Genomic DNA, 14180 nt, shown 5'->3' with positions numbered 1-14180 from the left:
TTACCACATGACCTGCCAATTCTCCTCTTAGATATATACCCCAAAGAACTGAGAACATTAGTTCCATCATGTACATGGACATGCACTCTGGTACCACCACTGTTCACAGTAGCCAGAATGTGGAAACAGCCCAGATGCCCATCAGTGAATGAATGGATTTAAAAAAAAAAAAAGTTTCTATACACCCAGTGGAATACTATTCAGCTCTAAAAAAGAAAAGACATACTGATACGTCCTACAGTGAGGATGAACCTCCAAAACATTATTCTAAGTGGAAAAAGGCTGACACAAACAAACACATCTTGCATGATGCTATTTATATGAAATGTCCAGAATAAGCATATGTCTGGAAACAGAAAGAAGGACTAGTGGTTAGAAGGAGCTGAAGGTTAGGAAGAGATGGGGAGTGGGGAGTGATCATAAATAGGTAGGAGATTTCTTTTTGGTGTGATAGAAATGTTCTAAAATTATATGTGATGTGGTTACACAGCTTTAAACATATTCAAAACCATGGACTTACACATGTGAAAGAGTGAATCGCATGGTGTATGAATCTCTTAATAACACTTAAAAGGCAAAACATATTCCACCTTTTTGAGTGATTGGAGAATGACCAACAGTCTTTCATAACTCAATTTGTGAAATAACATGCCAGTGAAATAACACACAATTTATAATTTGGGGTTAATTCGGGGGAAGCATGGGGGAAGGTAGCTATAGACCTGATGCACACAGATAGAGACTTTTGTTACAGATGAAATCAGGAATTTCCAGAGGAAGAAAACAGCACTCTTAGAAAGGGGAAAACGCACATCTTGGGGGCTACTCCAAAGGCAACCATGAGAACTTGGGTCAGGGCACAGGAAAAGCTGAGAGTGTGCCTTCAGAAGAAAGGAAAACTAACTGTCTTTAACTTGGCAGGAAATGTCTTGGGGTACAGCATGGTGTCTGTTGACTTCATCTTCTTCAAAGTTTATTCTCCTCTTGGTTACACCAGAGAAGATTAACTTTATAGGACACTGGTATAGTTTGACATAAGAAGAATAAATTTCCCTTCTGTTACCTTTTGGCACATCCCTAAAGGTAGTCAGAATACAAATGTCTGTTCCGCTTTTCCGATGACACAGAAACGCTCCCATTCAGAAGTACAGCTGGTATACCCCACGACATGACTAAAAGGCCAGAAGCAGGACTCAGCCACACGCACCCTGGGCTCTGCTGTGCCACTCTCAGGGCCAGTGGCAGTCTCAATATGGAGTCCTGCGTACCACTTGATTTTTTCATGTGTGCCTGTATATGTTCATATTCATACATATATAAGAAAAGAAATGACAATTGCACAGCAAAGCATTTCTGCAATGTACAACATAAAAACATCCAAAGTGATACAGTGAAAGTTGTTTCTTCATCACCCCTGACAATTATTAGGGTTCCTTCTGTGTTAGTCCAGACATACTGTATCTGGGCATCATCACCAGCCTGTTCCTTTTCCTTCCATAGTCAAGCACTTTTTCCCAGACAACTTAGTGTATTTAAAAGTATCCAATTATAGGGCGCCTGGGTGGCTCAGTGGGTTAAAGCCTCTGCCTTCGGCTCAGGTCATGATCCCAGGGTCCTGGGATCGAGCCCCGCATCGGGCTCTCTGCTCAGCAAGGAACCTGCTTCCCCTTCTCTCTGTCTCTGCCTGCCTCTCTGCCTACTTGTGATCTCTGTCTGTCAAATAAATAAATAAAATCTTAAAAAAAAAAAAGTACCCAATTATAGTCACTGGCCATGCAGATCAGGGCGGCCGGAGCCAGTGGTCCTGCACTCTGAGATGCATCAGAGCCTTATCAAAAATGTCTGGATCCCCTTGAAGCCCTGCTCATACCTAAGTTTACCAGGAGATTTGGGTAGGAATGGGGTTGAATGGGCTTCATCTTCTAGAAAATTAGGAGTGTGGGTAAAAAACAAATCTTTCAGAGCTTTGAGTCCTACCCCTACTCGTGGTCATCATTAATCAGCTTTGCTTGGAATACACCTCGGGTGGAATGCCAGTCTGGCTGTGAATTGCACCAAGCGCTCGTAGGTGGGAACGTGGACCATCCCTCGCTGTACACTTGAAGTGCCTTTTCCTTCAGGGCCTAAATAAACGCACCTGTGATGTGCCAAAAATAAATGAAATCAAAGTATCCTATTACATATTAAACATGAAAAACAAGTAACAGTAGTGTCTATAGTTTCCATTTTTGTAAACTAGTAATACATTAGAAGAAAAATGTAGCACTGCAACATACCAGCCGTTAACAGTGTTACCCAGGGTGAGGTTATTAGGTACGGGATGGGGGTGGTGTGGCGTGAGGAATGGACTTTCTTCAGTAACCAGCTCAGAGTTACGTGAACTTACTAAAATAAGAGCATATCTTAATTCCATAATAAATAAATACTGTTTTAATGTACACTTAAGCTTTTAGGTGGTCTGCTGAGTATGGAACTATGTATGTGTGTGGGAGGACTTTGTTTCTTTAGCTTTCAGTTGTCTTCTAAGGCCTTAGTGAACTGTCCTCTGTTCTTACTTGGAAATAAGTCTATACCAAGTTGATTAAAAAAAAAAAAAACTCTTAGAGCAGAGTGGTTTTTAGTCAAGCCACAGGGCCTTCACAAATAAGTTAACCAAAAAGCAGAGAGATTGGGGGGGACGGGGGAAGGGATGGCAGAGTCCATGTTAAATCATGTATATTTTATGTTGAGTCTTAAATCCCTCTAGGGAACACAGACTGTTTCCTTTCATACTTTTCAGAACACTCTGCAGTTAACACCACCACCGCCACCAACAAAAAAATACAATTAGAATAACCATTTGCAGTTTTTAACTAGTGTTATTAATTTTGTATCCTAACTAGTTGAGGCATTTGGTTTCCAACTTAAGGGATCACACAAAGTATATATAATGGTTAAGAATGTACTGGGCACTGAGCATCTCTCGACAGCTACTTGAGAGAATAGTCATAGTGAATTTAAAAAAGTAGTACTCATCTACAGATTCATCCTATTTCTCTGAATGTGTCTTGTAAAAATCAGTTATACGCTGGAATGTTTCACCTGGTAAAATTTTATTTTTAATGTTATTCATAAACATATGAAACATGAAGGGACTCTCAATGTCCAAAATGGTAGTTAGACAAATTTTGGTATATAACTAGGCCCATGATAGTTTATCATGGGCTGCTAGCTTCAGTAAATAAAGTTTTGAAGACAGTTGATAGCATGAGAAATTATGTATTTATTTATTTTTTAAAGATTATTTATTTATTAGGGCGCCTGGGTGGCTCAGTGGGTTAAGCCGCTGCCTTCGGCTCAGGTCATGATCTCAGGGTCCTGGGATCGAGTCCCGCTTCGGGCTCTCTGCTCAGCAGGGAGCCTGCTTCCCTTCCTCGCTCTCTGCCTGGCTCTCTGCCTGTTTGTGATCTCTCTCTGTCAAATAAATAAATAAAATCTTAAAAAAAAAAAAAAGATTATTTATTTATTTATTTGATAGAGATTACAAGTAGGCAGAGAGGCAGGCAGAGAGAGGAAGGGAAACAGACTCTCTGCTGAGCAGGAGCCCAGATGCGGGGCTTGATCCCAGGACTCTGGGATCATGACCTGAGCTGAAGGCAGAGGCTTTAATCCACTGAGCTACCCAGGTGCCCCGAGAAATTATTTAATAGCAAAATTATGTTAAATATAAAAGGATGATTTAAATCTTCACACCTTAATTTGTCAAAAGTGGGTATTGTATATTTATATATATATATATAAACGAGTTGGTAAAGAAAATAATAATAATGATAACCTTTTTTCTAAGCTATTGGTAGGAATAGTTTTTAAATGATTTCCTTCCCATAGAATAGCTGAGAATTCGAGTCCTTAGAAGGATTCTCTGATTTCAAATATTGTCCATAATTTTTGAAATTCTGTTTTGGTACCATATCTGTTTATTCCAGTGTTACTGAGATGTAACTGACATATGGCATGTGTAAGTTGTACAGCATAATGACGTGATTGACTTGATTTACTTGTGTCATGACCATGAACCAAAATAGTTTCACTAGTGTCCATCATCTTATGTAATTGATTTTAGTCTTTAAAAAAATCCAAAGATGGGGGCGCCTGGGTAGCTCAGTGGGTTAAAGCCTCTGCCTTTGGCTCTGGTCATGATCCCAGGGTCCTGGGATAAACCCCTGCATTGGGCTCTCCGCTCAGCAGGGAGCCTGCTTCCTCCTGTCTCTCTCTGCTTGCCTCTCTGCCTACTTGTGATCTCTCAAATAAATAAACAAAAAAAATTTTTTTTAAACCCAAAGATGAACTTGGGTTGGCAGTAATTCTTTTGGTCCAATGGACTTCTGCTGTCTTCACTGCTTAGAGAGCATCCTTTTGTCATTGGGCTTTATAAGTTCCACTACAGAGCCACCTTCATTCACTAATCTTAGTCTTTTCTCACATGAGGGACACCTTTATGAATTAGACTTCTGTAATTTTTTTCTGGTTCCCAGATGTATTTTCTATTTTAAGGCAGAGAAGCTTGTCATTATTTTCAAGTGATATTAAATTTCCAGCGTAATTATTTAAAAGCCAGAGAGAGACCTATTGATCCCTGATAAGGTATAGTTCTGTGCGCACGTGTGTTTACTCCTACTGCTCCTTAGTTTAACTGTTCATAATATGCCCACCGTGGATTCATTATGTTATAAGTCAGGGACAAGTGGCATTTGTGTATGTCTGCTCTGTGAGTGTGAATCGATAGATGATAGATGAATGCACATCCTGGTGGTAATATAAAATAGAAGCTGTGCGTGTGTGTGTGTGTGTGTGTGTGTGTGTGTGTGTGTGGTCATGATTGAAGTTCAAAGTCATGGAGAGGAAGTGGAGTAAGTTGCAAGACAGCCCTTTCCTTGAAGGGATTGTGCTTGAGTACGAAACAGAACTCTCTGTGTTCATTTTACACTTCTATTTGATGGAATCTAAGGTTATGGAAATGAGTATAAAAATAATTTGTCTGAAAGAAGTCTGGATGCAGAAATCTAATAGAGAAAATATTTGAGAATATGGTTCCTCAGCGAGTACAACAGATATACTTCCCCAAGCACCACATGGCGTGGATCAAAGCATCCCATGACTTGGATCCTTGTGGTCAAATCATTATGTATTGATTGGAACCCCACTAGAGGATTAACCCCTCGTGTTCATGCTAAGTTTTTTCTCACTCTTGGTGTCTGTAATTTTAGGGATATAATCTTTTCGCTGTTATCAGTGTCTTTTTAAAGCTAATCATTTGCTTGGATATATTTGTGTTTCTAAATTATTTTATTCTAAATTATTTAATTGCTCTATTCTTTGCTAGATAAAATTAATTTATGAAAAGATCATACAATTAGGTGAAAGCAGTTTTCTGGTGGAAAGGAGGAAGAAAATGTATAATACCTTGGGTAGAAAACAGCAAGAGAATCTCAAAATCAAGTACAGATTTTTATCATTTTCATTATGTAGATTAAATGATAAATTCTAGCTTTTTAAAGAATCCTTCACAGTCTGAGTAGAGAGCTTTGCCTCTAACAAAAGCCTGTCAAACACTTTTCATATATGGTGGTTACATTTCTAACATTGGACTATTCACATCTTGGAATTTAACTCTTGCTTTCAAAGAACAATTCAGAATTAATGAGTAAATTCATGGGGAAAAAGAAACCCTCGATTCCTCCATGTCCACTTTCAGCCATGTGGGTTCCTCTTGCCTTTTAAGTCTGATGGGATGGTTCTTGGCAACATACTCATTCTCTTGTCCTTTTGTGTGTGTGTGTGTGTTTTTTTTTTCAGTTTGTCCCATGAGGAGCACCCCCATAGCCATCCTCTCTATGGACATGGTGTGTGCAAGTGGCCAGGCTGTGAAGCAGTGTGCGAAGATTTCCAATCATTTCTAAAGTAAGAATGATTTTATATTGCTTTTTTCTTTTACATAGCCATCACCTCCCACTGTTCATGCTTTTCCTCATAAAATGCCTTTTTGATGGAGGGTTTCATACCACCGTTTTGAGAATGGACTCTAAATCATAAGGTCTAGCACATTGTCATAGGAGTAGTTACAGAATCTGTGGAGGGTTGATTGTAAAGGGCAAAGGAGGTATAACCAAGGACAGTTTTGATGCTCTTCGTGTGAGTCTGTGTTTACCCGTTTTCTCAGAATGACAGTGATTAAATAAAAATTCTCCCAGTATTAAATTAGCAATAATTTATTTTTCACTTTTATTCATGTGTCTGCATACTGAATCACTGACCTACTAACTCTAATTTTTTAGAACTGCTATCAGTGACTGGCTAGTTGTAGCTTGGTGATTGGTCCTCTTTGTTTTTCTGCGAATGACTTTATACACTTAAGAAATAGGTGCCTTATGCTTTTGAAATAAATTTCCTTTTGTATAAAAAAAAAACAAAGAAAGAAAGAAGTGGGTGCCAAGGAAATGCTACCACCTTGCTTCTTACCTTTCCATTTTGGTGTTCTCTTTAGTTCGGATTCATGTCCTTATGGTGAGAATGGAGTAACTTTAATTTCTCCAGTTACAGTATGACTGAAAACTTGGGTTACTCCATTTGAATCTGTAACACTGTTAAAGTGTCTCTGGAAATAAATGATACATGAATCTTCTCCTAATTGAAATGAAAGGCTTCTGCACTACATCTTACTATTTCCCTTCCCTACAGTGACCTTGTCCTTTAATAAAATGTAGACTAAACTGCACTGTATTATGGACACCCTCATAGATTTATTGATAGTATCACTGAATCACTGACAGACCAAATATAATAATACATTGTGTTCAGCATATTTACCTATCATGCCGTAATCCAGTATATGCACACGTATCCGTCCTCTATATCTGGCTTCATGATAGCTTACAAATTTGGTATTTGGGGATCTTTCCTTCTGTCTTTTCTGTCTTATTCAAGCCTCTAAAACTAGAAGCAGGCAGATTTATGGGCAGTTTTCTGGTTTTGTGCAGTCTTTATATTGTTAAAGCAATCTCTATATTTAACTTTATGGACCTGGATACAAATCTTGTAAACCTGCCATTGGAAGTACATCCAGTGTTATCTGAAGGGGGCTTTGGTGAATATCATTTTTTAATTAAGGAAGCCTGTGAATCTATTTCAGAGCTTCCCAGCTATAACATTTTACTTGAAAAGCATGGGGGGGTGGTCCTTAGAAACTTAAGTACTTAAAATTTTTTTTTTAAAAAGGAGATGCCTGAAATTTGTTTTAAATATCAGCAATCAAGATCAGTAAGCAAAAGCCCTTCACAATTCTTATGATTCAAGTTACTGTTATTGGGCTTTGTTCTCTCATAAATCACTCACTATAAATCATTGTTTTGTTATTACCTAATTGTATTTAGATAATTAAAGAAAAAGACCTCAGCAGAAGCCACTTTCAAATTCTGACTTCACCTTCTGCACCAGTGCTAGCTTTGAGAAATGCATTGGTGCTAATTTCGCTCATCTGTAGAATGGCTGATAACTATCTGTAAATAAGATTTATTTTCATAAAGTCTCTAGAAATATACAATTGCTATGAATATTCTCAGTGTATCTGTTTCTGAGTCACAAGGGAAAGGGGCAGTTTTCCAATATGATCCATTTAAAAAATGTTGTTTATTACCAAAGTATTTCCACCCTCATCGTCAAATCCAAAGTCCATTTATTATGTAAACGGACAATTAGGTGATATCTACAGATAGAGAGAAAGAGATAGATATATAGATATATATAATGTATATGTGTTTTATGTGTAATTTTATTATATAATATATATTTATTACATGTAATATTACATATATTACATATATAATCTTTTTTTTTTCTTCTGTGCCTCCACCATGAGATAGTAAACTTTCAAACCACACCTCATACTAAAGAAGAGAACCTAAAGATCATCAGAATTGGGACCTAGAGTAATTCCTTTTTTTTTTTTTTTTTTTTAAACCCTTTTAAGGATAGTAGAGGAGCCTGGCTCTTTATAGGAAACCACCTCTCAATTATTTATTGTGGTTTTGCTCATGAAATGACATGTTTTCAGTTCGTATTTGTTCAGTGGAATTGGAATGCCCACTGTGAACCTGCACCTGTTGCTTGTTGATTTCCTGGGACTTAGTTGTGGACTTGTATTTGTTAGAAGACTTCTGTTCACACGCTACAGAAGCCTGACTTAAATTGGCTTAACCCCTCATCCTTTCCCCCCACTCAAAAAAATCAGGGGGATTTTCCCCTAGAATAATTAGGGAATTATCATTCCCTAATGATAATTGACTCTTGTTACTGGGACGTCCATGGCTGCATTCAGATCCTTCAGCGGTGTTACTGGAGAATTGGTTCTGTGTCTGTTAGCTCAGTTTTCTTCTGCGTTGCCTTCGTTCTTAGGCTCGTTCCAAGTAGAGCTAAGGAGGACGATGCCATGCTGTTAAGTTTATTTGTCTCAGAGTGCATCTCTTTTTTCCGTAGTTCCAGCAGCAGTCCTGAGCAGACTCTCATTAACCCAGATTGAGTCACGTGTTCCAGCTTTGAGCCCATCACAGTGATGTAACCCGGCTCCCATCAGATGCACACCTCCAGAGCAGACAGGGAAGTGTTAACCCCCATGAACCACGTGGGGGCTAGGGAGGAGCGACTTGGTCCCTGAGTGCAAGGAAGGAGTACGTAAATCAGCAAAGGGAGAGTAAATTCTGAAGAGGAAAAAACAAAACAAAAAAAACTCTAGAACTCACTGTTCTCTTACTGCTTTCCTTCGTTCCACATCAGTTGGCTGTATATTCCTCTCTAGCATGATTTTAGTTCTTGGAAATTCAGAGTTGTCTTCAGGTTTCCATGTCTTGCTTCATGTAGTGGAAAATAAGTTGGTCTTCTTGCAGACTCACTTCTCCCCCATCTGTGTGCCGTCTAAAGCGTAATCACCCTGGCTTTAGTGAAACCAACTTTGCTTTCCATTGAACTGGTCTGGAAGAGCTACTGTATTTCGTGTGGGTCAAACAAGCCACGTGGCCTCTGACTCACGTCCCCGTGGAGTCACTGTTATTGGGAAGTGACGTTTTAAGCATTTCTTCTCCATCTGTGCAAGAGTGTAGATCCTGGAAGCACACCGTTCTTGGGTTCACTCTTCTTTTCCATTATCCCTCTCTAGAGGTGTTTTCTCATGGTTTCGGCAGGTTGATAACCAGCAGCGTTTGGCTTCTCCAGGGCACTCTTATTAACAAAATGTAGCATTGCTCAGACCTTGACTTAGTTGTGGCTTTCTAGTTTTGTTTTTTTGTTTTTTTTCAACCTATCTTCTAGTCTCCTGATTCTATACTCCCCTAGTAAGGGTTTATAATTAAACGTCTGTACAGCAAGGACAGTTCCAAGTACTTCCCACATGCTGTCGACCCCAAACACAGATTTGTTGCGGAGATCCACTTACATGCAGATTCTTTTTCCCCAATAAATATAGTAGTTTTATAAATATATTTCCTTTCCTTATGATTTTCTTAGTATTTTTTGTTATAGCTTACTTTATTGGAAGACACTATATGATACATACAATATATATAAATATGTGTTAATTGACTTTTTATGCTGTTGGTCAGGCCTCCTGTGAATAGTAGGATACTAGTAAAGTTTTTGGGGGAGTCAGAATTACACACAGATTTTTGCTCGCTGAGGGGGTCAGTGTTCCTAACTCCCACCTTTTTCAAGGGGTCAACTGTATAACTCATTTAATCCTTAAGCCACCCTGATAATTAAGGTTTTACTCTCAACCTACAGATAAGGAAACTGACACAGAGGGGTTAAGTGATTTTCCCCAGCGTCACACAGCTAATGAGAGGTGGAGTCAGGATCCAAACCCAAGCTGTCTGCCTTTGTAATGCTTGCTCTTAACTGCTATGCAATACCGCCTGGTTTAGAAGCAGTGCAGTTTATTAACTGTATCCTTTCAACTTAAGGCTGTAGGTGTAGAAAAAGCTTTGAAGCAAAGGCAGATTGGGTGGTGAAGCCACTTTGTATTAGTGTGTTCAGTGAGCTAGTTACACAGCATCTCTGAGCACCAATATCCACCCACATAATTTGGGACAATAATCTTAGTACCCCACCTCTCAGGCTTGTTGGAATTAAGAGACACATCATGTAAAGTGCCTGACCAGGCACTCTTTAAAAATATATTAGTACTTCTTTTCTTATTTATTCACTTAAGTATATTTTTATTTTTTATTTTTTATTTTTTTTTTTTAAGATTTTATTTATTTATTTGACAGACAGAGATCACAAGCAGGCAGAGAGGCAGGCAGAGAGAGAGGAGGAAGCAGGCTCCCCGCTGAGCAGAGAGCCCGATGCGGGGCTCGATCCCAGGACCCTGAGATCATGACCTGAGCTGAAGGCAGCGGCTTAACCCACTGATCCACCCAGGCGCCCCTTAAGTATATTTTTAAAGGAGGAATAATTTTATTTAAGTATATTTTTAAAGGAGGAATAATTTTAGAAATCCAAATGTTTCTAGGGGCGCCTTGGTGGCTCAGGTTGTTAAGCGTCTGCCTTTGGCTCAGGTTGCGATCTCAGGATTCTGGGATCGAGCCCTGCATGAGGCTCTCTGCTCAGCGGGGGGCCTGCCTCCATGTGTCTTCCGCACCCGGTCCCCGCACCTCTCCACCTACTTGTGATCTCTCTCTCTGTCAAACAAATAAATAAAATCTTTAAAAATAATAAAAAAAAAAACAAATATTTCTGACCATTAGGGAAGGTATCATGACACTGCAGAGCATTCATCTGTCACAAGAGACTGATCTTTAATATAATTTTTTAACCATAAAGTTCTTGTCAAAAGTCCCACACAGTCAAATGTGATTGTGGGGCGGGGGGCGGGGGCACAGAATGGCAGGCTTTTTCTGTAAGGGATCAGACAGTAAATACGCTGGGTTTCACAGCTCCTCACCTCGGCCATTGTAGGCATAAAAGCAGCCATAGGACCAGATGTAAGGAATGGGCGTTTAGATTGCTGACCTCTGACCCAGGGTAAAGTTTTTTGGTGTCATAACCTTCATAGCTGGGAAATCTTTCTGCATTTCTGTGGCCGTTGCTGTTCTGGGTTATTCCAGTCTAGGTTTACAGGACCCTTAGGTTTATTCATATTTTGGGGAAACATCCACATATGCCTTGCCCTGTTACTTCATTCACCAGTATTTTTTTTTTTTTTTTTAATACTTAGATGGGCTTAGGTTTTTCCACCTGGTTTTTAGGGCTCAGTATGAAAGGGCAAAGTGACTTTGTTCTGTAACTGTTCCCTGACCACCTTCTGCTCAGGCTTGTGAGATGTAACTTTTTAGAGAGGCCAAGATTAGTTATTCAGGATAAAAATGCCATCTGACAGTATAATGCCAGTGTTCACAGAGAGAGACATTACGGGAAGGGAGGGGAGACTCATGGGTCTAAAAATGAGGCATATTCTTTTTTCCCTCCTGAGAGCAAAATATCATAACTGTTGGTAAATCAAAACCAGAGATTTGACACTTTTCTGTGATCATTCTGCAGTGTTTGTTCCCAAGGTGAGGTATACCACAGGGCCCTTGATTTCAAAGATAAATACTGTACAAATAACCATCCTGTTGTCTTTCCCCCACAGCCAACAGAGGCAGGCTTTATCAGAATCAGCAGATATCCAGTCTATTGTACGCATTTATTTCCCTGTTTCTTCTCAAAACAAGTTGCAGTTTTCGTGTTGATTTTTTTTTTTTAACCCATCAGCTATGAGTTATCATGTGACTATTGGATTTGTTACCGCTAACGGATACCAGCAGGTGCCCATGCTAATTTTAATGAACTCCTCTAGCCCTGCCTTGCTTGGAGTCCTCTGATAACGGCAACACAAAAACAAGCCCAATCCAATCCAGATAGGTGGAGCTCCCTGTGTTCCTCCATTCTCTCCCCACTTGGATCGGGTTGTTTCTTTTCAAACCCAGTTGAAGACAGCCATTCCCTGGGGAAACACGGATTTATAATTCTTCCCCCTTTTCTTTTCAAAAAGGGCTCACACAGTTTGCTGAGAGAGTGGAGGAGCGGATTTGAAGGTTGAATCATGACCGCATTTCCCTGTTTCTAACTTAGAATGTAAAATCAGACCCAGACCCGTAGTTTCACAAATACCAGGTAGTCTCACGTGCGTGGGAAGAATTTCTCTCTTTCCCCGAGTTTTTCTTCTAGATGGTCATTTGTGTCACATCTCAGAAGAGCGTAATGTGCATCCTTGCTTGGTATCCATTTGAAAGGAATTCTTGTTTTTGTTTTGTTTTTATTTTGGAGCTGTTTGTCTTGGAGAAGAGCACCACGGACAACAAACCATTCCTTTGCGTGTTGGACGGATGTATATTATTTATTAAAACAAAATAAATGTTCTACACGCTCTAATAGGCTAGGAGAAGAAAAGGTGAAGGAAAATGCCCAGGGCCGGAACTTTGACCCTTTCATAAAAGGTCGACAACTGCAGGCAGTTGAGGTCATTTCATCGGCCATTTGCTTTAAAAAAAAAATTATCTTCAACAAAAAAAAAAAAAATTTTTCTGTGAATTTTACTTCTCAAAACTGTGAAGAGTTTTATGTGAAAGAAACTACTAAGTGCGCTCTGTAATGTTTTCACAAGTGTTTTTATCATGGTAACATCTTGTTTACTTTAGTTCCCAGCCTAAAACTACTTGGAACATGTTAAGAAAACATCTCGAGAAAGCCTCCACAAAGAGGCCTTTGTTTAACAACCACGGAGAGGCTGCAAGGATCACAAAGGTGTTAACTTTCCGCCCCTTAAGCACTTCCACATGAAGTTGCAGCAACCATGTTTGTGGTTTTGGAAAAACAAAGTGTATGTTAAAGAAACCAGGTATATGCTAATACATGTCGAAAGAGGCCGGATATCATAAATTGTTTCAAACCATTTGTGGCTCTCGGTTTGCACGCCTGAAGGTTCTGCAGTGAAATTGCCTCCAGTTCGCGCAGGAGGCTTGAGCACATGTAGAGGGATTAGCGGGCTTGAAAGTGGGTGTCTGCAAATCTACGCCCAGCCCCACCATTGAAATCTCCAGAATATGGGGATGACACTGGTCCCCTGCAGACAACCCCCCCCCCCAAGTGACAAGTGTTGGAGTATCACAAGGTGAGCTCAGGGTTTTTGGATGAATTTGACTTTTACTCTGATCGTGCATTTTTGCCTTGCTTTAGAAAAATTAAGAAGTGGTTACTACCAGAACTCGTCCCCTCCCCCTTAAAAAGTCTGCCCTTTCACCTTTTTGACATTGTTTGGGAGTTCAGGACCTTTCCAAGTACTCAGAGAGGTCAGAGTGGCCTAAATACCACAGTGCCCTCTAGTGATCTATAGAATATTGGATAGAAAAGTTTAGACAAATTTGCCGAAGATAACAGGCCCCTTGCCACCACTTTGCTCAAAAAAAGAAAGAAGCAAATAGCCTTTGAACCCATTTTTTTCCAGCAAACAGACTTTAGTCAGAAATGCAAATGAAATTTAATTTTTCCTTGTAGACTTTGGAAGCTTTAGACAAATTCTCTAATGTCTATCCTGCAGTTAATTCTGCATATAACTGAGTGTGTGTATACAGTACCTTGTACCACTCGAGATATATTGTTGTGTGTTCTTCTCTTTCAAGAACCATTAGTTACATACTTCACGTGATCATTTCCGGCGTGTAATTAGAAGGCATTACTTAAAAGACAGGGATCATCTTTGCTCCATACTTTTATTGACACTGTCTACCATATTATGGCCATGTCTAAATGGTAAAATTTATTATTAGCAGCAGTGTCACAAAAGTCTGAGACAGCGATTTTCCTTTCAATAAAAGTAGTTAAAAACCTTTTAGAAAATCCATAATTTTGATTGCTGGTACTTCATAAATGTATAACTGGTACTTTTTAGCTGTCTCTTTAGGGAAAAATGAGTTTTATCACCTGCAGTACCTGGGTTAATGAAATTGTGTGTTGGAATTTCGCCAGGATGAAAGATGAGATCATTCCAAGACACTAATATTGGCAACAGGTCTCATAAAAAGCTCTGACTCTTGAGTGAAGTATCATTAGATTTTTTTTTATTATTATTATTTTATTTAAATTGAGGGATTAAGTTAGTTGTCCTTTTCAAAGTT

The 14180-nt window shown here is 39.3% G+C and overlaps 1 protein-coding gene and 1 pseudogene across 4 annotated transcripts in view; both read left to right on the top strand.

Moving 5' to 3' along the window:
* LOC111143744 (forkhead box P1) overlaps window positions 1-14180 on the top strand; it is a 596731-nt gene that overhangs the window by 536048 nt on the left and 46503 nt on the right. For all 4 annotated transcript variants that reach the window (XM_022497581.1, XM_022497580.1, XM_022497579.1 and 1 more), the window contains one exon: window positions 5836-5940. In XM_022497581.1, coding sequence (XP_022353289.1) covers window positions 5836-5940 — 105 coding nt within the window. The remainder of the gene's footprint in view (window positions 1-5835; window positions 5941-14180) is intronic.
* LOC111143746 lies at window positions 1817-1999 on the top strand (annotated as a pseudogene).

This window comes from Enhydra lutris, unplaced genomic scaffold, assembly GCF_002288905.1.
Source record: "Enhydra lutris kenyoni isolate GAN:26980312 unplaced genomic scaffold, ASM228890v2 scaffoldscaffold10, whole genome shotgun sequence".
In the NCBI taxonomy this organism is placed as follows: Eukaryota; Metazoa; Chordata; class Mammalia; order Carnivora; family Mustelidae; genus Enhydra; species Enhydra lutris.
The sequence above is the reverse complement of the archived record's forward strand: the minus strand, read 5'-3'. Positions and strand labels throughout refer to the sequence as shown.